At 44.7% G+C, this 23,367-nt stretch overlaps 1 protein-coding gene and 1 long non-coding RNA gene across 2 annotated transcripts in view; one reads left to right on the top strand and one right to left on the bottom strand.

Moving 5' to 3' along the window:
• Positions 1–542: 542 nt before the first annotated feature.
• Positions 543–23,367, top strand: part of PPP1R14C (protein phosphatase 1 regulatory inhibitor subunit 14C) — an 87,602-nt gene continuing 64,777 nt past the window's right edge. Inside the window, exon 1 of the mRNA XM_023633172.2 lies at positions 543–1,478. Coding sequence (XP_023488940.1) covers positions 1,161–1,478 — 318 coding nt within the window. The 5' untranslated portion in view covers positions 543–1,160. The remainder of the gene's footprint in view (positions 1,479–23,367) is intronic.
• On the bottom strand, positions 13,057–14,368 carry LOC138921658 (uncharacterized). The gene is made up of 3 exons (XR_011434412.1): positions 14,257–14,368; positions 13,815–13,995; positions 13,057–13,426 (listed from the first exon to the last, which is right to left on the bottom strand). It is a non-coding gene; the product is annotated as an uncharacterized lncRNA (long non-coding RNA).

Genomic DNA, 23,367 nt, shown 5'->3' with positions numbered 1-23,367 from the left:
CCCTGGCGGAGTGGTTAAATTCTCGCGCTCCACTGCAGGTGGCCCAGTGTTTCCTTGGTTCGAATCCTGGGCGCGGACATGGCACTGCTCATCAAACCATGCTGAGACAGCGTCCCACATACCACAACTAGAAGGATCCACAATGAAAAATATACAACTATGTACCGGAGGGGCTTTGAGGAGAAAAAGGAAAAAATAAAATCTTAAAAAAAAAATAAATAAATGAAGGACCAGTAAACTGGCACCGACTCTTTCAGAGAAATGCTTGCTGCCTGGGTGTCCCCATCCCTTTAGCCGAGCGGTGTGAAGGCTTGATAGTCTTCTGTCCTTTCGATATAAACATAGCTTAGTGCTCTGCCTATCAATAAACAGACACGTTGTAAGGAGAGAAAAACTGGTCTGAACAGAATCTCTTAGGCGCGGTGATTGCTGATTGCAGAAACATCGCCTCGTCAATTTCTCTCACAATCCGAGAGAGGAAGTGGCGTGAATAGGAGTGTGTTTTTGGAGGAGTTGGGTGGGGCAGGGAGGGGAGGAGACACTTCCCCGCCAACCGAGGAGTCGGTAGGGCGAGGAAAACCGCGAGGAACCTGCGGCTCAGTCCCTCCTCGTCCCCTTCCTGGCGCCTGGCGGTCCCCTGTCCCCGGCGTCGCCGAGCCGGGGCCACGGGAGGCAGCGGGTTTCGTGCGCTTCGGGACCCCGGGAGGAAGCGCGATTCCCTGTCTCCAGGAGGAGAGGACACGGTCCCCGGCTCAGAGGACCATCTCTGGCACCAGACCCACGCCAGTCCTCTCTGGCCCCTGCACACAGGCGACCGCTCGTGTTTACGCGCGCACACATTCCTGCCTCTGCGCGCAACTCCCACGCCCGGGCCCCTCTGCCTGCCAGGCGCCAGATCCGCCTCCCCGGCTGGAGCGAGAGGGTCCTCGGCTGCGTCTTTAAGGCTGCGGTCCCCGCCCCTCCCGCCTCCCCGCCCTCCCCGGCCCGCCCTCCTCGGTGTCGCCGCGGCTCCTCCCGACCTCCCCACGAGCCGGGCGGCGCGCGGTGCAGGTGCCGGCGAGCCCCTCGAATGCCGCTGCCCGGCCCGAGGTGGTAGCGGCGCCGGGCGCGCTCCGCCCGCCCCTCCTCCTGGCCGCATCGGGCTCCGGGAGCGCGGGGACATGTCGGTGGCGACAGGCAGCAACGAGGCGGCCGGCGGGGCCAGCGGCGGCGGCGCGCGGGTTTTCTTCCAGAGCCCCCGGGGCGGCGCCGGCGGCAGCCCGGGCTCGAGCAGCGGCTCAGGCTCCTCCCGGGAGGACTCGTCGCCCGTGGCCACGGCGGCCGCTGACGGGCAGGTTCAGCCGCCGCCGCAGCAGCAGCAGCAGCGGCGCCACCAGCAGGGAAAAGTGACAGTGAAATACGATCGCAAAGAGCTTCGGAAGCGGCTTGTGCTGGAGGAATGGATCGTGGAGCAGCTGGGTCAGCTGTACGGCTGCGAGGTACCTGGGCGCGGGGCGGGAGGGTCAGGGGCCTCGTCCGCGGCTCTGAGCTCACGCAGGAATTCTCCAGGGCACCAGCTCCCGGGTGCGCGCCTCCCTGACTCTTGGGGACCCAGCGCTGGGAGCGAGATGCGGCGCTTTCTCTCTCCAGGGTGCCCTCTGGCGCCAGGGTGCAGAGATTGGGACGCTTCTGCCTGGGTTCAGCGGCTGGGTGCCCGCAGAGCTGCGGGCCCCCTTGGTGGCCCGGAGGAGGGTTGGGTCTTTCCAAGCGCGTTGCTTTTCTCGGAGCCCCGGGCGCTTTTAGGCTCCAGCTGCTGCTACACCCAGCGGAGCCCGGAGGGGCTCACCCAGCTCACGCCTAACCCAAGGAGAACAGCACTCTGCTGGGGTCCTGGCAGCCCCGATTTTTGTGGAGAGGGAGCAAGGGAAGGGACTTGAAAGCTGCTTAAAGGAGAGGAGAGGTTCTGGGGATCTCAGAGGCGCCCTCGGTTGCTGAAATTCTACATCAATATCGTGGAATGAACGCTTTCCCTTTCCCAACCAGCCCAGACGCGGGTCCCCATAATTCATCCTTGCGTTTACCAACGCCGCGCACGTTGGGCTTTGTTGAAGCAGCTTTCTTGTTTCCTGCCCAGGCTCAGTTACCGCCTTTGACGGGCACAGAGTGAGAGCCTTGGACGACCTCGAAGGGTGCCAGAGTGGAAGGAAGGTGGCCCTACGGGTGGTGCGTGGGGGGCCCGGAACCCGCCAGCTACCCCTCTGCCAGGACATTGTGACTTCCCACACACAGTTCAGGGGCTAAGGTGATACTGAAGTCTCACTGACGTGTGTACATTTGGTGTAAGGAAAAATATTTAGAATAAGGTGTAAGAAATATATGCTAGAAAAATGATGGAAGCCAACAGAGCCTTTAATCACTAATTCTAAAGGAAGTACTATATTTCTCTTAACTGAGTGGAATTTGGAAACAGTGGAGGAATGAAGGGGATTAATAATTAAGAATATGGCTTCTAAGTTGAAGCAAGGTTGTGTGGTACAACTGTTGCGCTCTTCAGCAAAAATGAAGGCCAGATCAACTCACTGGCTTGGGGTATTCTGCATTTCACACATTTTATGACCTGTTGTGAATACATATTTTCCTTAACATTCTTATCGCAGCCTTCTCATTAGGGACCACTGATGAATGATTATGATATAATGAAGCTTGACTATATGACTAATGGCCTTGTAAAACTATATTGTTTCTCCAGCCCTTATAAAAAGCCATTTTAATTGCATAAATAAAAACTGGCCAAAATAGGAAGTGTTCATGGGATTTTTTTTTTTATAGGAAGTTGGTGAGACTCTTTAAATAAACAATATGTTTGATTTAGATGGGATCCTTGTTGGATGGATGGATGTGTTCAGTCTTGCCTCTGTAGAATCCAATTAATTTTCGTTTATTTCATACTGACCTTTATAATCCGTTTTGGATTTGGAGGTTTGAGTTAATAGAAAAGCTATTGTTGAAATTAACAATGCTTTAGGAATGCTCCTTTTATGGGAGGGTAATTAGAGGTAGCTTGAGCAACTAGAAAGAGTTCCAGCCCTTTAGCAAGTTGGCAAATCACATCTTTTAAAAATTCTTCACAACAATTGGGGGGAAAAATGGAGGATTGAATGTTCTCTGTAGTGACCATGTAGGTTAGGGACATCTTTTAAAGGGCAAACGTGACTTTGAATCTTTCCCTTGTACTTCTCTCATTTTAGACTTTCTAGTGGATAGCTCTGAGATTTGAAAGAGAGATTTTGTGATGATACAAGATGCCGTAGGCTGCCCGCATGTCATTAAAATGTGGCGAGTATTTCTCTTCCAGTTGTTTGTCCTGTCATTTTAGGTTGAAGGAATATAAATCATTGAGAAGGCAATTTGTAATTACTAGGCTGATCGTACATCTTCATGTAATGATACAAAGCATGTGGACTAATAAGTAGCCATATAAAGGATTGTCTTCTTCCATGTATTTCTCCACTGGTAGCGCTCTATTTTTAGCTTGAGTCCTCTGGTCTGGTAGCCTTTCTTGCTGATAGCTTCAAGTCTTTTAGCCTCTGGTTTGTAAATCAAGAAGGACCCACCCTGGCTTATAGTTCTGAATCTCATGAATGTAAAGGTGAAGGAAATGTCCTTTTTACACTTAAAATTGGCAATGTTTTCAAATGTTTATTGCATGACATTGACACAGGAAGCTGACTTGCCCAACTTCAAACTGGCTGGAGGCCTGAGCTATCTGGCAAGTTGGGGGAGAAGATGAGCAACATATTTAATTTCAGATGACCTTGTATCAGCACTTGGATGACCTGTCCTTTTCGGAATAGAAAATGGTGATCTTTTGGAGTGGCATAGAGCATGATATTTACAATTGGAAAGGAGTGGGAAGAAGTACACAGAATAACTTCCTGGCTGTGGTCTTGTCTAGAAGTTTGCCGAGATCCATCAGTTTTGTATGGAGAATGATAGAGAGACAGCACCTGGGGAGTACTTACTGTGCACCAGGTGCTGTTCGAGAAACAGTGTAGCAAGAATTGATTTGTCTCTACAACAGCCCTATGAAGAGGATTTTACAGATGAGGAAACTGAGACCCAGAGAGATTAAGAAGCTTTCCCAGGTTCACATAGCTTGTAAATGGCAGGGACGAGGGGAGGGGTGAGGACCCGGGCAGTGTGGCTGTGAGTCCAGTTCACCAGGCCTGCCTGTAGCTTTGCAGGGTCTCATGCAAGAGAACAGATGGAGGCCCTTGTAGCATGTGTCGAAATATTTAAAAATAATGAATTTAGCTAACGTGCATTTCTATAGAATTGATTCTACCCACCTACCTTGACAGCGATGTCTTCATAATGGCCCGGAAGGTTTGAATCTTGCATTCTCAGACTTCCCAGAGCTCAGAGCTGGAATGCACCTGGGAGAATCTTCCCCCGCCCGGGGTCTGCTTCGTTTTGTTCCCCACTTGCGGTTCAGCCCCACCTGGAGACGGGCGTTGTATCCGCCTGCATGTCCAGCCTCTGTCCACACCCTCTGCCACCCCTCAATCATGCCTCTGGCTCAGACCAGTGGGAGGACAGATCTGGGAAGAGCCTGTTCATGCTCTGGAAGTGGCTTATATTTGATCAGGGAATTCTGGGGACCTGGTGTGTAGCCTAAAACCAGACAGAAGGGCACCTATTCTGGATTCGTAGGTCCAGTTTGTCTGGGGAACTCTGGACTGACTCTGCAGGAAGATGGGTGTGGCAGGAGTGGGACCCAGGACTGTGGTTCCTCTTACCCCGTCTAAGAGTGATATCGTTAAACACCACATCATGCAGCCTTTGGATGCACAGATCAATGTTGTTATAGCTTCTAACATGATTAGTTGTGTTTATAGTTATTTTCCATTCATCTTCTTGTACAGGTAGTTAAATTTTCAGCTAGGAATTGGGTTATAATGGAGCTGTTAGTTCCATCTACATCCAGATTGAAGGATTTCTGTTAAGACATTTTCATATGTCTTCCAAACCCTGACAGTTTTTGAGAGCATTTGAAATCTGGCGTAGTGTCTACTTTGACAAGTATTGCAAGATGACTTCCTGGATAAGTCATATCAATTTTTACCATCGTTCCCAGCATCAAGATAACATCTGTACTTCCAGTTTTGCAATTAGATTTGCTTTGGAAAGAAAAGCCTGTTGTTAACCTCAGGTTGTTGAAACACCCATAGCAGCCTGGCCGTAAACAGCCTTGTGCACTGAGACTATTTCCAGCTTATCCTGAATGTCCATTGAGACGGCCTCTCCCTTTGCTGCTGCTGTCTGCATTTTAAAAAGTGGCTTCTGGCGTATTATACCTGTTCGTTTTCCCTGACTCCCTACCACCCTCATTCTGTAAATCAGTGCTGTTAAAAAGTTTTTGATGGTGACCCTACAGAGAAATACCCTTGAGATTGCTGCTTGATACCTACACAAACACACGGATGTTTGAAAACAGAGATTCAAGAGCACCGCTTCATGTTACTCTGTATGCTAAAGAAAAAATTACAAAGGTAATATAAAATACGACTTTATTAAAGTTTCAGTACAGTATTCTGTCCTATTTCATGTTCCAAAATTGCTGGTTGTGAGCCTTTAAGTTGATTTCATAACACATTTTGGATTATGGCCTGCAATTTAAAAAATACTCTCCCTGAAATAAGGCAGAGAGAGAAAGACAAATACAGTATGAAAAAAGCCTAGGCTCACAGATACAGAGAACAGGTTGGTGGTTGCCTGCGGTGGGGGCTTGGGGTGGGTGAAATGGGTGAAGGGGGTCAAAAGATACAAACTCCAGTTATAAGATAAATAAGTCAAGCAAATGTAATGTACGGCATGGCAGCTACAGTTAATAATACTATATTGCGTATTTGAAAGTTGCTTAGAGAGTAAATCTTAAAAGTTCTCATTACAAGAAAAAAACATCAGTAACTATGTATGGTGATGGATGTTAATTAGACATATTGTGGTGGTCATTTTGCAATATATACAGATATCAAAAAATTATGTGGTACACCTGAAACTATTATAATGTTGTAGGTCAACTGTACCTCAATAAAAAATATACTGCTCCAAAAAGTGAAAATCCTAAGTATATGTAATAGTATTAGCTGACATTTATTGAGCGCTTTCTATGCATCAGTTACGGTTCATATAATCTTAGTAATAACATCTGATAGTCCCGTTTTGTGGATGTGGAAACTGAGGTACAGAGAAGTCAAGAAGTTGCCCCAGGGCCCTCAGCTGGGATGTGGCAGAGCAGGGCTGTGTCCAGGAGGTCAGACGCACTTTGCCACTGCACTGTACTGCTTCTCCATGAGGGACGGAGCCTGGCATCTTCTGTGAACTCCCACATGCTGCCTACTCCCTGGATGTGGCTGTTGTAACTTCTGAGTTGACCGATACTGCATGTGGGGGATGCCAGCCCCAGTGGGCTTGTTCTTGTCCCTGGATCAGGGCTCTTGTTTTAATTTCAGGTCCTTGCTTTGTATACAGACTCCCACTCTATAGCATCAAATGACCCTACTTTGTGAGGACCTCTCCCGGAAGGTAGAAACTACTGCTTAGAACTCAGTTTATGGATTATTCGGTGAATCCCCATTTGTTTAGGTATTTGAGAATGAACAGACTTTTAAACAAAACTGCTCTTTATTTTTTTAAATCTCCATAAATTCAACCTGTAACATATTAAGGGATAAATTAAACGAGTCAAAAGACTATGAATAAAAGAATTCTAAATTGCCAAAGAAAGAAAACTGTACGTAATGCATTTCCCTTTGGAACAAGGGTTAGGGAAATTTGGTGTGGGGACAGTGGTTAAAGAGTAAAAACTGTGAAGCCGGATGAATTTGAAGTCAGATGGCGGCCCAGCATTTAGCAGTCATTGGAGATTAGGCAATTTCCTTAGCCTCTCTGAGCCTCACTTTCTCCTTCTGTTTAAGGGCATCCTCCTGGCTTCTTTACAGGGTTGTTATGAGGACCGAATGGGTAAGACACGGAATGTGGTAGCTGGTAGTAGCAGGTATGGGTCAGCGTTGTCATTTGAACCACAACCAGCCAGTAACCATTGGTTATTCTCTGTGATGTGGGGAGAGGACAGGAGGGGGAAGAAAGCAAGGTATTCACATCTATTTGGTGATAGAATTTAGAGAAGGATGTGTGGGTACTTTGGAGTCAGAGATGTTGGTGTGTGTTTGAACTTGAACATGGGCAAATACTCTGTGTATCATTCCCCTTTTTCTTAGTGCCTTCTGTATTCTGGACATTCCTGTGGATTTTCATGTATGTGTAGAAAAGCTGGACTTCAACAATTTGAACGCAAGACTGTCTTAATTTTCTTTGTGCGTGTCCTGGCAGAGCACAGGCCTTCAACCAGTGAGCGTTTGTTTGAATGAATGAAAATGGGTCGATCTTCAGAAAACCTCTGAAAAGTTATCAATGTTTCAGAAGGAATTAGTTGGTGGTGTTTCTCTATTATAGTCAGGTCTAGGGAAAAAATTGATCCATAGTTTTGCTACAATAACTCGTATCGTACTCTTGCATCATTACAGTATTATTTCAGCCCTGTTGAAGAACACATTTACCTTCATTGACTTATTTGCTCCCAACAGGAATTTGAAGATAGTAGTGGCAGCTAATCGACTTTTAAGCTTAGAGTAAGAGGCTGCTTTAGAAGATTTCATCTTCCCTGAGTCTCCTGTCCTCTCTTTTTTTCCTTCGTGCCCGCTGACACACCATTTCTGCCTCTACTCCCTCTGACACGTGTTTGCTTCCCGTGTCTTCTGTTTTTCTCCCACTTTTGAAACAACCTGGCTCCATGTGGTGGAACTTGCCTACCTCCCAGCTCTCCCCCAGGGGCATCTCTTTCTCGATGGAGGGAAGAATGAAATCGGAATTGTTGGGTTGTCCACGTGGCGTGTGCACTGTGTGCATGATTTCATTTCGTAGTTCACTCTCTCATCTCTTGTTTCCTGCACTTGGCTGTTTCAAACCTTCCCCCGTCTTTTTAAGGCACCTTTTCTGTCATCCCCCTTTTCCCCTCAGCCCGTGTCCTCGCAGCCTCCTCTTTTTCAAATCACCTCCCAGGCACTTCTTCCCTTAATTTCCCTCCGGTCTTGGCTGCATTTTCAACATACACCAGTTGAAGTCTTTCTCTTCTGTTGACAACAATCCCCCACCACAAAAACGCTTCCCTTTCGCAATCCTGTATCCCCTCTGGTTGCTGCTCTTTCTCCTTGCCTTACAATCTATTTTTACAGAACTTTCTCAATCTGTGACACATGCTGTTTGTCCACCACAGTGTGATGTTGGCTCCACCACGGCTCCCCTGATGACCTTGTCTCTCAGTCCTTTGGGTTTGCCGGGTCTTTATTGTACTTGGCCTTCTGCATCATTAGGTACCCTCCATCATTTCCTTTGGAAGCCTTTAGCTTCTGAGGGAGTCCTTTCTCTGAGTTCTCACCCTGTTCTCTACCCTGCCAGCCTCCTTTCTGGATTTTCTTTCTATGCCCACCTCTTCAATGCTGATGTTGCACAGGGTCTGCCTTTGGGCTCCTGCTCTGTCTTTGTTTTTATCACTCCTGCACGCTCCGTCTGGGTGATAGGAATATCCGAGTGAGTGGCTTCAGTTGCTGTCCATATGCTGACAACTCTTCAGTCTATATTTTTAGCCCGGATCTGTTTTCTGAGTATCAAACATATTCAGAGAGTTTTGAAATGGACACCACCACTTGGATGCCCCACGGCAACCTCATATTCAATTGGTCTGAAAATGAATTTCTTATCTTCCTCAGCAAACCTGCTCGCCTTGCTCAGTTCCCTCCAGGAATGGCAGGCACTGCTGTCCACAGATGTCCCCACTGAAGGTTATGCTGGTGTCCTTCTCTTGCCTCTCCCTTGCTGGTCACACCCAGTAGTCATGAAGTCTCATTGATGCTTGCTCCCTACAGCTCCGGAATCCTAGTCCTTGACTTCTCACCACCTCTGCTTTAGTCCCACACCTTATCATTTCCCACCTGCATTGTAGCAACAGAGCTTTTAGTCTCGTTTCCCTCGAATTACTCCCACTCCTGGTACCTGTGCTCCTGTCATGGCTCCCAGCCTCTACCATTGCTGCTGTGTTACTACGACCTCTGCCACTAACACAGCTCTCGGGTGAGGGCCGGGGGACTGACGCATTTTATCTCCTACACTCAGCCCTCCTGGGTGGTATTATCTTCATTTCTTCATGTTATAGAGGAAGAAACTGAGATCAGAGAAGGTGTTCTTTGTCCTTGTCCAAGGTCATGCTGACTCTTTCAAAGTCAGGTAGCCATGACGCTATCATTGCTCCCAGCAGCGACATTTATTAAATTCTTACGGCATACCCTGTCCTTCATGAGGTCTCGTTTAATCCTCGCAGGGATTAATTAACTCTGCAAGGTAGGGGAAGACAGCGAGGTCTGGAAAGCTTGAGCAACACGCGCTGGTCAGAGGCCACAGCACTCTCAAGTGGCAGGGTCAGGAGAGGACCCCTGTCTCTGGTTCCTGGGCTGGGGCCTCCTCCTTGGAGCCCGTCCCTCCAGCTCTCCTCACCACAGTGCTTCAAGGCCACCTGCATGCTGCCAGAGCGATTCTAAAATCCAGACCGGATCCTGTCCTTCCCACAGGCTTCAGGATGAAATGGGAGCATGTCAGCCTGCAACAAGGCACAGGGGCTTGCCCTGCCTGCCTCTCCAGTCTCATCTCTTGCCACTGTCCCCCACCCCTGCTTCTTCAGTTATCAACTAAGATCCTAATTCGGGGCAGGCAGGAACCCATTCTCACTGGCCAGAATGATCTCTCCCTCCCTGTCTACCTCTTACCTGTTTTTCAGGCTCTGCTCATGGTATCTTCTCCAGGAAGCCTCTCTGATGTGTCTCCTCGCAGGCTGGCGGGCTGACAGGTCCTTGCCGGCTTATGCTACCCCCCTTCTCGGCGGCACCCTTTCTGTAATCCTGCCTCCTACACTCACTGCAGCTTCTTGAGGACTGAGTGTTGTGATCCTTGCAGCCCCATGCCTCTCACACACCTGGCTGTGCTCAGGTGTCCCGTACCTGGCTATGGAGTGAGTGAGACAGCCTGGCGCTCAAGGGCAGTTGGCAGCATCTTTTGGTACTGTGCATTCAGAAACACCTACCCCAGATTAATGGTGTTAATGCTATTTGGCTCTGCCTCTCTTAAAAACCTGCTCCTGAGCCAGCCCCAGTGGCCTAGTGGTTAAAGTTTGGCACGCTCTGCTTGGGGGCCCAGGTTCGGTTCCCAGGCATAGAACCACACCACCCGTCTGTCAGTAGCCATGCTGTGGTGGTGGCTCACATAGAACTAGAAGGACTTACAACTAGAATGTACAGCTATGCATTGGGCCTTTGGGGAGGAAATTAAAAAAACAGAGAGAAAGGAAGGTTGGCAACAGATGTTAGCTCAGGGCGAGTCTTTCCCAGTAAAAACAAAAAACCTGCTCTTTCATCGGTGACTTGAAGTTTTGGTTCTTTTTCTTGGCTATGAATTCTGTCTCTGTAGTCCTTTGAACCTGGGAATTAAAGGAAGTTGATATGGAATAAAACACAGACGTGCTAGTGATGAAGTCTTCAGAGGACGTCATCAGAGGTGACTGCCATTCTTCTCTGTAATTTTAATTTTTCAGTATGTACACGCATCCTATTTTATTTGCACAGTAATTGTTCATTTCTTGGGGAGCAGAAATGCAGGCTGTGCTGTGAAGTGGCGAGTGCTTTTCTATCAGCAGTTAAGATTTCAAGCAACAGGCTCACACAAGTCTTGAAAGAACAAGGAATGAAAGCCAGGATTCCTGCCTCTGCTCAAAAATTTGGGCCAGTAAATTCACACAAGCACTTAGTCAGAGCTGGCATTCTGGAAATCTGTTCCCCTGCATAAAAGCTTAGAAAAAGAAGAGACCAGCGTGTAGATTTGTCTGTAGAGCATCACTTGGTGGTTGAGGGAAAAATGATCCAAGAAGGGTCTTTCCTTTTTGAAAGAACCCTTAGGACAAAGTGTAGAAGGAACTGTGGAGGGCTGGAATATTCATTCATTCATCCAGTAGGTATTTTCATAGATGCGGAAAGGGGAACAAGAAGTCTTCATCCTTTTAAACTGTGTAGGAGAAAATGTGGAGAAGCGAAGGGAGCCCTTCCATTCTAGGAGGAGAATGGAGGCGGCCAGAGGATTGAAAGCCCTGGAGGCAGATGCTGCCCCTGGTCACAGCTGTATTAGTGAATTCCACACGTTTACTCACCTTGGAGGGTCGTGGAGCTCTTCCTTTACTCAGCCTATTCCAGGAGAGGGTCTGACACCTTCATTGACATTATAAAGTAAATGGCTAACAACACTCCAGTGATCTTTCCTTTTAAAAGCAAGTAAGGTCCTAAGGAAAAGAAAATAATCTCTCGACAGCCGCACTTGGGGAGTTAATAAACCAGGGCAGGCTGTATGATTTGGGGGCAGTGGGACCTTGTTGGCATCTGTGAAATCTACGAAACCAAAACCTGTCACTTGTTGCCAGCATGATGTTGTGGGGAGGGCCCTGGCCCCAGAAACTCTGTTCCAGCTGGGCTGCTGCTTAACCTGCTCGGTGACCTTGGCAGGTCATATTCACGAGAGACAGAGACTTTTGTTTTCGGGGTTTCTTTCTTCATCTGAAAAAAATGAGGGAAGTGTCAGGCTTTCAAGCTCCAGCCTTTAGAGCTTCTACGATGCAGCTGAAGAAAGTGAGAGTCTTCAAGAGAGGGTGACATTGAAATCAGTAATAGAAGAGTCTTTCCCTCTCAGTGCAGACCTGAGACTAGAATTAGACCAGTTCACCGAAGGGTCATCGGATTTGCATAGCTAATTTACTGTAGCTAAAGTGGCAGTGTATCCATCCTCCCCTTGGCGTGACCTCTTATGCTATGTGATTTGGTGGGAACATAAAGATCAGACTGAGAAGACTTTAAAAAAAATTATTTAATTTTTTTGAGGTCCTATTGGCTTATAACATTGTGTAAATTTCAGGTGTGCATTATTATATTTCAGTTTCTGTATAGACTGCATCGTGCTCACCACCAATGGTCTATTTTCTTTTTTTTTTTTAAATATGTTCTTCCCAGGTAATTAATTTTCTTATAATGTCCAGCTACTTTTTTTTTTTTTAAAGATTTAATTTATTTATTTTTTCCTTTTTCTCCCCAAAGCCCCCCGGTACATAGTTGTATATTCTTTGTTGTGGGTCCTTCTAGTTGTGGTATGTGGGACGCTGCCTCAGTGTGGTCTGATGAGCAGTGCCATGTCTGCGCTCAGGATTTGAACCAACGAAACACTGGGCCACATGCAGCAGGGCGCGCGAACTTAACCACTCGGCCACGGGGCCAGCCCCCAATGGTCTAGTTTTTATCTGTCACCATACGCATGTGCCCCTTTACCCCTTTTGCCCTCCCCCCACCCCCTTCCCCTCTGGTAAACTTTTTTTTAAATCCTCTTTCCCCCTCCAGCGCTTCCTCCCCACTATTGGCTTCCAAGTTAAATTTGAAATTTGACAGATATTCATAGCTACCCTATCTGCTTCTTCTTTTTTTTTTCTTTTTCTTTTTTTTTTGCATTTAATTGGGTTAACCTTTAAGAAGAGCTGGCATATTTGACTTAAACATTTAAGGCATATAATTTATAATATTGTTTGTTGGGGGACCTTTCCTATTATTATGTGTCCCTTATTTTGGCAGCTCATAATTAACTAATCCTGGTATTTATTTTAACTTGAGGCAGGTTTGTGTTGAGACGTAAAATGGGCATCTGAGAGGGTGTCACAGCAGCTTTAGGAAATAAAATTTTAAAAACACGAAGGGTACAAATTAGCCTAAATAAGAGGCTGAATAAGTTTGGATTAAACAAATTAATTTTCCCTGAGGAATTTATTCACAGAATGTCATTTCATAGTTAGTTTTAGAACTAACATGACAGGATAGAAAAAAGAAACTGAGATTTTTCGTGGACTGTTCTGGTTGGAAGCAGAAAGCAAAATATATTACGTTTATTAAGCATAACATATGTTTATTTTGTAGGATGATAGAATCCATAGACTACCGTCAGATAATTCCATTCAATCTACACAGAAGCTCTGTGATGTAAGTAGTTATCTCAGTTTTACATGGAGGAAACCGAGACTCAGATGCCCGAGTTTAAATTGCCAGTGAGAGGAGAAGACTCTGACTTAGACACAGTGGATGTCAGTTTCACCTTCCTCCCCTGGATCATTTCCGTTTATTCTAGCATCTTTGGTCCAAACAATGGGCAAGGCTTTTCTGCTTAATTATTTGATGCATTTTCAAATATGCTTCATCTTAGATGAACGATTCCATAATTTTTTCCCATTATTTCTTACATGAGAATTCATCTATTTCTGAAAAAAAATTCAAATCCATTAGTTCTCAAGTGTATATATCACAGTGAGTGTGCTACTTATTTCTTTGATTTGCACAAGCAGTTAGCATTGGAGTCCTTACTCTCCATCTATCCACTTAGATGGAATTTTGAGGTTAAAAGTTAGAAACTCACTTTGAATAAGTAGGAGCATACAGAGTGGGTATCTTATCCTACATGTTTGAAAGTACCAGATGGTATCATTGACATGGTACAAGTAAAGAAATAATACTTCATCTAAATAAAATGTGAAAAACCCTTAACCATTTCTTTTGCTTCTGCTACAGGATGTTTTTGTCAGAGTTGCTGTGGTCGGTCACCTGTTAATATCTTTTATATTTTCTACATCAGTCGTACAGCTGACTTACCTGCTTCATTCGTTTCTGCAGATATTAATTGAATCAAATCTGTTTCAAACCAAGTAGGTGTTGAGTTTTCAGATGGGGAAGGATGGCTTTTCTGCTTGGTTCTCGTGAGCTAATCCTCTCCAGAACAATTCTAATTAGTCAACCGGTTTTTCTCCTGTGTGTGACAGGGTGTGGCAGCACTCTGACAAGTCAAAAGAAAATGAGTCATTGATTTGGTGCTGAAACATGATTATGCTTGCTAGAATGAAAACACCCTAAAACATTACAACTGAAAAAATAACGTGTGCTTTCTCTGGTAGACAAGTGCCTTTTGTTAAGCGAAAATGTTCCATTTCTTCGTCAAACTCCAGATGGTTCAACATTTAGTAATCTTACACCGGAAGTATCTAGGTAAACAGACAGACCATCACCTAAACTAGCCTGAGACTTTAAAAGCATTTACCTGCCAGTCATGTCTTAGATCTCTGGAACAGTCCCCTGTTAGACTTTGGAGAGGGAGAGTGGGCTGCATTCAATAAGTGGAAGATCCCCAAGTTGAGTTAACTCATTGCTCTAAAGAAGAAGAAAAGGAGGACCTAGTTAATTTATCATGGACACCTTACTATAAACTGACTTGCACAGAACAATTTAAAACTGTAAAGGAGGGCAAAGAATGCGACACAGAGAAAATAGAAAGCCTTTAGTAAAGTGAAATTCAAACTCTCAAGCGGGCCGTTATGACTAAGACCCTGACCCACCCGCCTCCAGGTGCAAGGCTGTGCGGTCTGAGCACACAGGGTGGGTGTGGGCCAGAACCTCGCCTTCCTCTCAAGCAATTCAGCCTCCCCTCTTTCTCCCTCTGGCCCCACTTTACAAAATCAAAACAAACTGAAAAGTTCCTAGATAGGTTCTTACTGGTGATATGAAATAGATTGTCTCATTTCAGAGATCCCTATTGGCTGTAACCACGGGCTCTTTATCCTTTGCACCTTGCGTTATAAGACAGACCCTCACTCCTCCCTGGGGCAGGAGTGGGTTGGGTCTGCCCAGTTGAGTCAGGCAGGCTCCCCCCACCCGCCTTCATCCACAGAGTGCTTATGAGTTGTCATCCTTAGCCGCCTCTAATTTCCCCTTTTAAGTGATACAACCCTCTCAGGAGTGTTTTCAGGATTAATAATGTTAAAAATCATCCCAAGAAAAGCCCAGGATATTTATGAAAGCACCATGAGCAACAACTATGATCTTTTTGCCGTTATTAATTCTGCCTTGTTCATACGTATGTATTTTCAAATTAAAGGTACATCCTTTGACCAAAAAGAGAGCAGAGGCTTTTGGTGTTTTTTCATTTTGGATTTTTTTTTTTTTTGGTGGTGTTTAGGCCTTGATTGAAAATTTTGGTCACACACCAGGTTTTATGAATATAGAATAATCTAGTCAGTACCTCAGAATGAAAAATCGGCTTGAATTGCTTCAAGAGAATTACCTTCTTGGAACATCAGCCGTATCACATTTGAGTTAAGTAATAACAGGTAACATGCATTCTGGATAAAAATCTTTTTCATGGGGTATCTTTTATATGTGCCTAGAAGTAAAACTGCAAAGATACATAATGAACATTAATGATGTTGTTTTAGTGTCATTATGAGTAGTTTTTATTTTATTGATCTGTTTTGTACAATGACGTGTATTCCTTTTATAAGAGAAGAAATCTAAAGTTGTGTTTTAAAATAGATGGGTGTGATTACCCAGTTTGTCCCCAGTAAGAAAAGGGCCCCCCTCTGCTGCAATGATGTGAGCTGTCTCCTGCCACAGGGCTTTGCAATGGCAAGAGCAGCTTCCGGGGTGTTTTGCTTTCTCTTCTTTTTGAGGTAGCCAAGCAGTTTTTATTTCTCATTGCAAACAATTAAGGGAAAAAAGAAGCTAACAAGTTTGTTCATATTAGATTCTTTACATTTTCAGAAGAAGTAGTGATAATGATTTTAGAAATTAAGGCGTCTCTATCTTTTTGGGTGGAAAGATCATCTCCGGTGAGGATGGTGCCACCATCCACAGGACAGAAGCAAAGTTAGAAGGAAGATGGGATCATCCTTTACCTTCTCTCAGGAGCCCATCCCTTCCTCCTGCTCAGGGATGGACTTTCTTCTGCGTCTTCAGCCTTTCCTTCATTTCAGGAGACATAAGGCTGTGCACTTGAGATCTGTGCATTTCATGGTACGTGAATTACACCTCAGTAAAGGACCAGAACACACATACACACAAAACGCTCCCTCCTTTCTCCTCCTCCCTTTGACCAGATTTGACAGAGGGTTGTGTATACTCTTTGTCCTCATTTTGTCACTTTCTGCTCCCCTCTCAGCCCACTGCTGTCTTGCTTGTCTCTCCTCCCCATCAAGAGGGCTCGTGCCTGCCGTGTTGCTCAGTCCCAGGGCCTCACCCCCGTTCTTGTCTTTAGTGCCCTCAGCGTTGGACTGCCCTCCTTCCCAGAGCCACACTACCCATTATCCATCCATCAGCCGTCCCAACGTCTGTCCATCCTTCCATCAGCCATTGTGCTTTCCATCTGTCCGTCCTTCCAGTATCCAGCCATCAGTCCCCCATCCACCCTCTGCCAGGCCCACTTTTTTTTTTTTAACAAATAAGCTATTTTTCAGGTTTACAGAAAAATTATGAAGCTACTATAGTTTCCTTATACTCCTCAACTGGTTTCACCTATTAGTAACATCTCAAGTTAGTATGTTATATTTGTTACAATTAAGAAGCCAATATTGATACATTATTAACTAAAATCCACACTTCATTCAGATTCCTTAGTTTTTACCTAGTGTCCTTTTTTCTGTTCTGGGATTCTAACCTGGATACCACGTTACATTTAGTTGTCACGTCTCCTTAGACTCCTTCTGGCTATGACAGTTTCTCAGTCTCTTCTTGCTTTTAATGACCTTGACAGTTGTGTGGAGTTCTGTTTAGGTATTTTGTAGAGTGTCCCTCAAATGGGATTTGTCTGAGTTATTTCTCATGGTTGGACTGGAGTTGTGGGTTTTTGGGACAAAGACCACAGAGGTACAGGGCCATTCTCATTACATACTATGAAGGGGCATGCTGTCAACCTGACTTATCACTGTTGACATTGACCTTGACCTCCTGACCGAGGTAGCGTCTGTGAGATTTCTGCACTGTAACGTTACTCCCTTTCTGTCTTTGCAGACTGGGTTCTTTGGAAGGAAATCTCTGTGTGCAGTCCAGACCTAAGGGGTGAGGAGTTATGCTCCCCCTCCTCTGTCTCTACATAACTTATGTGGAATTCTGCTTGGAAGATTTCTCTTCTCCCCATGTGTTTATTTAGTCAATAATTTATTTATATCAGTATGGACTCATGGATATTTATTATGTACTTTGGGTTATAATTCAGTGCTTCTGTGTTTATTTTCTTGCTCAAATTGTCCCAACTTTGGCCATTGGGAGCTGTTTCAATTGGCTCCTTTCTCCATTTGACATACTCCCCTCATTATGTGTGTGTATGTGTGTGTGTGTGTGTGCTTAACACTCCCTTACTTTCTGGCACTATGAGATGGTCTGGGTTCATCTTGTATATTTCTTGCCCCAGGCCTAGAATCAGCCATTTTTCCAAGGAGCCCTGGTTCCCTTTATTGGAAAATGGTGTTAGAAACCAAGACTTGGGTGCTAGGTGTGCTTATTGCTACTGGGGTGTCATTCTTTCTAGGGTTTCTCAGCTGACAGAGCAAGGAAATATATGTGTGTATACTAATCTGTGTATATGCACGTATCTTTAAGTATTTCTATATATAACCATCAGTATCTATACTAAGCTAAACAGGAGTTCAAGCTGATGTCTCCGACTCCAATCCATTACCACATAGCTCATTCTAGCTTCTTTCCCTTGCCCATCTGTAAACTGTCACTGCAGTAGTGAGAAACCTGTGGTTCTCACCACCTGCCATCCATTGTAGTATGCGTGTATAGCAGTATCGGAATTGTTAACCCATGCTCTGTGGAAAGCAACTTTATCAACTAGGGTGCAGGGCTTATGTGCAGTTCCCTTTACATTTAGTCTTACAGACTCCACTCACTTCTAGACTTAGATCAGCACCTTTTCCCCATACCTCCTCAGTGAGGTTATTTCATATATTTGTAATGTAGTTAGATTGTTTTGTCACATTTTACATTCCGTCTTGGGATCCACCAATCTCCTAAATGATTTTTTTAAAAAAAATTTGCAAACGTAAAGTTTATTCTTTATGCTGTAAAGTTCTGTGGACTTTGACAAATGCATAGTGTCACGTATCCACTCTTATGGCATCATGTAGAATGGTTTCATCACCCTAAAAAATCTCCTGCACTTCACTCATTTAACCCTCTCCCCTTCCCCCCAAGCCCCTGACCACTGATCTTTTTACCATTGCTGTAGTTTTGCCTGTTCTACAGTGTCATATAGTTGGAACCATACAGTTTATAGCCTTTTCAGACTGGCTTCTATGACTTAGCAATATGCACTTAAGATCCATCTATGTCTTTTTGTAACTTGACAGCTCGTTTCTTTTTATAGCTGAATAATGTTCCATTGTATAAAACGTGCCCTAGTTTGTTTGTCCATTCAGCCATCGAAGGACATCTTGGTTGCTTCCAGTTTTTGGCATTGTGAATAAACCTGGTATAAACATTTGCCGGCAGGCACTTGTGTGGCTGGAAGTTTCCAAGCAATCGGGTCAGTATGCCAGCTGCACTTTTAGGTGCCAGGGGTACAGCAGTGAGCTGGAGAAGCAAAGCCTCTGTGCTTTGAGAACAAACACACATGAGCAAACCCAAATAGTTTCAGCTCGTGCGAAGTGCTGTGAAAGAAAGAAAACATGCAATGGGATAAAGCCAGAATGACTGTGGCCAGATTGGTAGCACCAGGAAGGCCCTCTCTGAGGAAGTTTGTCACGTTTGAAACTAGACCTACATGATGAGAGATGGCACCCCCTGTGCAAAGACCCAGAAGGATGAGCTTTCTCACAGTGGCCTCAGTTCATGCTAAGACCCTGAGGCAGGATGGACCTTGACATGGTTGAGGGACTAGCGACAGAAAGAAGTGTGAGATGCGATCATGAATGAGAGTATTTTTCTAAAAAAACTTTTACTCGTAGTGCAACAAAGTACAGAAATCCTAAGTGTACAGATTGATACATTTTCTCAAATTGAATCCACCATGTAACCACCATCCAGATCAAGAAATGGAATGCTGCTAGCACCCCGGGAGTCCCTGCTGTCCCTCGCTCCTTCCGTCATTAGCCTCCCACTCCACTCCAGGGTGAGCTGATTGACTTTGCCTTGTCTTAGAATTTTTGTCTGTTTCTTTTGTTCAATATGAAGTGTGTGAAATGAACCATTTCAACATGAACTGGTTGCGTGCCTTTGAGGTTTGTTTTAGTCACCATATAGCATTCCATGTGTGAATACATCACGATTGTTTTATCCATTCTGCTGTTGATGGGCATGTGGGAGGTTCCCAGTTTGGGGCTATTCTGACTTGAGCTGCTGGGAACATGTCTTTTGGTGAACATATGTCTGCCTTTCTGTTGGGTTATATACATAGCGGTGAAATTGCTGGCTGATAGGGTATGCATGTGTTCAGCTTTGCTGGGTATTCCCAGATGATTTTCCTAAGTAGTGGTACCGACCTGCATTCCCACCACAATATGTGAAGGTTCCAGTTGTTTTGCATCCTCGCTAACCCTTGATATTCTCTTTTTCATTTTAACCATCTTTTAGGTATAGAGGTATTGCACTGAGGTTTTAATTTGCATTTACTGAGGACTAATGAAGTCCAGCCCTTTTCATATGTTTATTTGCCCTTCAGGATTCCTCTTTGTGAAGTGCCTGTTCACCTCTTCTGCTCACTAAAACAAACAAACAAACGAACAAACAAACTTTGGGTCGGATTGTTTGTCTTCTCTTCTTCTTACTGATTTTTATATATTCTAGATACTAATCTTTATATATCCTAGATATTAGTCCTTTGTCAGAAATAAGCGTTGTAAGTATTTTCTCCCACCTTGTGAGTTGAGATTTTCATTCTCTTCATGGTGTCTTTTGATGAGCAGAAGTTCTCACTCTTAATATTGTCCAATTTATCAGTTTTTTCCTTTATAGTTAATGCATGTTGCATCCCGTTTAAGAAGTCTTTGCTCCAAAGTCATGGAAATCTCCTCCTGCTGTCTTTTGGCTCCTTCGTTGTTTTGCCTTCTACGTTTAGATCTTCATCTATCTGAAACTGATTTGTGTGTGCTATAATGTAGGGATCAAGATTCATTCTTTTCCACCTGGACGTCCAGTCGACCCAGCACCATTCATTGAACAAATCATCCTCTCCACACTGCATTGTAGTCACAAACCAAGGGACCTTGTGTGTGTGGGTCTATTATAGATTCTGGTAAGTGTGTTGTAATGTTGGGTGGGACCTTCCTGTCTTGTTCACTCTACTCCATCTCCGTTTCCTGGCACAGTGGCCCATGTGCTGTGAACGGTCAGTAAATATCAGCTAGTTGATGGACTGTTCTTAACTTGCATTTTAGGCAACAGTAGTTAAAATCGCTAGCCTCAGGCTCAAAGAAAAGATGCTCAGATTTCATGTTAGAGAGGACTTTGACTAGTTAATTATAGTTCTTCAACAGGCCCAAATATGGACAAGTCCTGCTGCCCAGAGTCCTGGGGAAGGCCAGTCAACCTCAGGCTACCCAGTCGATAGTACTGTATCTATTCAACCATCCAGTCGGCTACCCAACAAATATTGGTTGCGGGCCTACTGTGTGCCCAGCATAAAGAAGAACTATGAAATAATGGGATTCTTACCAGAGTTTCTATTTTTAATTTTAGAACATTTCTTGTTTCTTTCTTTACAAGTTAAATGCTCAGTGCAAGGAGGGTAATTTTTGGAATTTTCTTCTATTTCTGGGATAGCTTTGTAGTTCTATTATAGTTATTTAAAATTTTTTGTGTGTGACAATCTGGGTAAACAGGCAACAGGCCTGAGAATTAGAGCTTTTGTCTTGCTATCAGAATATTTTAAAACAAAACTCTACAGAAGAAAAGAGATTTAAAAAAAAAATTTTTTTAAAGCACAATTATTTCATCCAGCGAAGTCAGCGAGAGGTTAAATACTTTTCTTGTTTTCCGAATTTGGTGCCAGCCCAAAGACCACATTTAGAGAAATAAAGACATGCATTTTCAGGAGGTTGGCATGGTGCTTAGGAGGGGCCAATTAACGTGGTTACATCAGACTGCGTTTCAAGTGGGTTATGTGCTGAGTGCTACTGTGTGCTCCTAGTACCTGTCCACTGGGCGACTTGTCCATTGATGGCTTCTCCTCGACCGCCATCTTGCTTGGTTATACCAGAGCCCTAATTCATGTCATAGGGCCTCTCTGCTGCTCATCTCCCTCGGGGATGTGAATGAAGAGAGATGGGGTAGACAGATGCCCTGAGCTGGGGCCAGCTCCTGCATTAGCTGCTGGAGGTGGGGCTGCCTCCACCAGCACTTCCTTGTCCGATGCTGCCTGTTTCTGGTGGTTTCCACTTCCAGCTGCTCAGAGCCCTTTGTGGACACTGGGAGCGACAGCCATGGAGCTGGGCCATGGCCAGCTCTGCCCTCTGCCTCAGGAAAAGGGCATAGCGTGGCAGGAGAACAGAGCGTTTGTGCTGTCAACTATCACTTACGTGACAGACGTACATGATTCGCTCTCTAATTTAGTCAATGTTGGTTCTGTTTTCTCTATTTTTCGGTTTGTCTCAATTGAATGTTTGATATATTTAGTGAAACCTCACTTATCTGGAGGCTGCTAATTCTGCCACCTCAACCACTGGGAACACAGCAAAGAACCTGAAAGAAGGCAGAATGGGTAACCTTGAGAACCTGGGGAGCGGTCCTAGAGTTTATGTTCTTTTTTGATTGGAGAGAGCCTTTGGCTGTTCCTAGAGCTTGTTGGCTCTTATTTTAGGCACAACTCTAACAAGTCTGGTTTTCTGACTTCTTAGTTCACTGTGAGTTAGAAGCAACAAACGAGGCTTCTAGAAATAAGTACTGGGAGAACGTCTCGAAGCGACAGCTGACAGCCTGGCAGTGAGAGAGTTGACAGAGAAGCTATAAAAAGCTCATAAGACTGGAGCCATCTTATAAAAGGCACAGAGAGCTCTATGCTCGTCAGTGACCTGGAGGGGAATACAAGGCAATAGAACGTCTGATCACAGGGCTGACCTGAGTCAGTAAGAAAATATTCAGTTAAATTGGTGGCTTCTGCTTCAGAAGGCAGGAGTATTACAGTGTAATACATGAGTAATACATTTAGAGAAATTTTCAGAAAAAGAGTTTAAATGTTGGTTATCTGAAATAATTTGCTTATATAGAGCCATTATTTTCAGGATACTAAATAAATAAATACTTTCTTCCTTCCCTGTCTCTATCTCTACCCTCTTCCCCTCCCCACTCCCCTGACACCCACTTTTTTTCCCACCTTGCTCTCTCATTTTACCACTTTCTCTTGCCCCTTCACTTTCTCTCCTCTCCCCTGCACCTTGCCCTCCCAACACAATACACTTTCTCATTTGTCTTTGCCTTTCAAGGACACAAGTATCCAGTGGGTCACTGGTAAACGTGCAACAACTGGCTCTCAGGAGGAAACCCCCCTGATTTATAGCGTCTGCCCATTTCCTTGGTGTAAATAGTCCCGCGTGGTTGATTTCAGGCTGTCACTGTGAAGTCAGGGCCCCTGGAGCAGGAAAGAGTATTTCCTCTATATAGATACAATAGACATAAGTAACCTCAAGAGCATAGGTAAGCCTGAAACGTAATAAAATTGTTAGAAAGTGATGTGTTTTGAGTATTCATTAACTTTGTTTTAATTATTAATTTACTTGTATGTTTATGTAGTTTAATTTTTAATAATGACTGTGTTTACCAGCTGTTCTGCAAAATTCCTGAAAATTTAAGTTGTTGTCTCTCTCATGAGCTAGCACAAGCCAGCTGCAGCATGTACCTAATACCTTAGAGCTGAAGGATGCTCTGTGATCTTATTTGAGCCTAAGAGCACCATAAACTCTGTGACAGAATCCCAGCAGCTCACAGTTAACAGGCCCTAGAGATCGTCTATTCTGACCTCTCTGCCTGACACATCAGTTCCATCTACAGCCTGGTGAAAGAAAGTTCCAGAGCTTCTGCTGGTCGGATTTCTCATGTCCCAGCACAGCATCCGTGATTGACGTTCACAGTTGAAAGTTAGGGGACTTTGCTCAGGCTCCAAAGGACTGGAATCTAATCTCTTTCTCCTGTCGCTCTAATTTCATTCTCATGAAAACAACCCGATTCCTGATTTCGTCATTTAGCGCCAGACGTATTTTATTTGAAGGGATTAATTTAAAGACCGCTGAGCCATGCGCTTAAGTGAAATCAACAAATGTTTATTAGCACTTATGTCCTAGTTATTCAGAATCTCTTCTACTTTTTGCTAAAGAATTTATTTTACTTATTCATCACCCATCTTTAAGGGACATTCATTATATGGGTTTTACTGAACCAATATATG

Source organism: Equus caballus, chromosome 31 (genome assembly GCF_041296265.1).
Source record: "Equus caballus isolate H_3958 breed thoroughbred chromosome 31, TB-T2T, whole genome shotgun sequence".
NCBI lineage: Eukaryota > Metazoa > Chordata > Mammalia > Perissodactyla > Equidae > Equus > Equus caballus.
The sequence above is the reverse complement of the archived record's forward strand: the minus strand, read 5'-3'. Positions and strand labels throughout refer to the sequence as shown.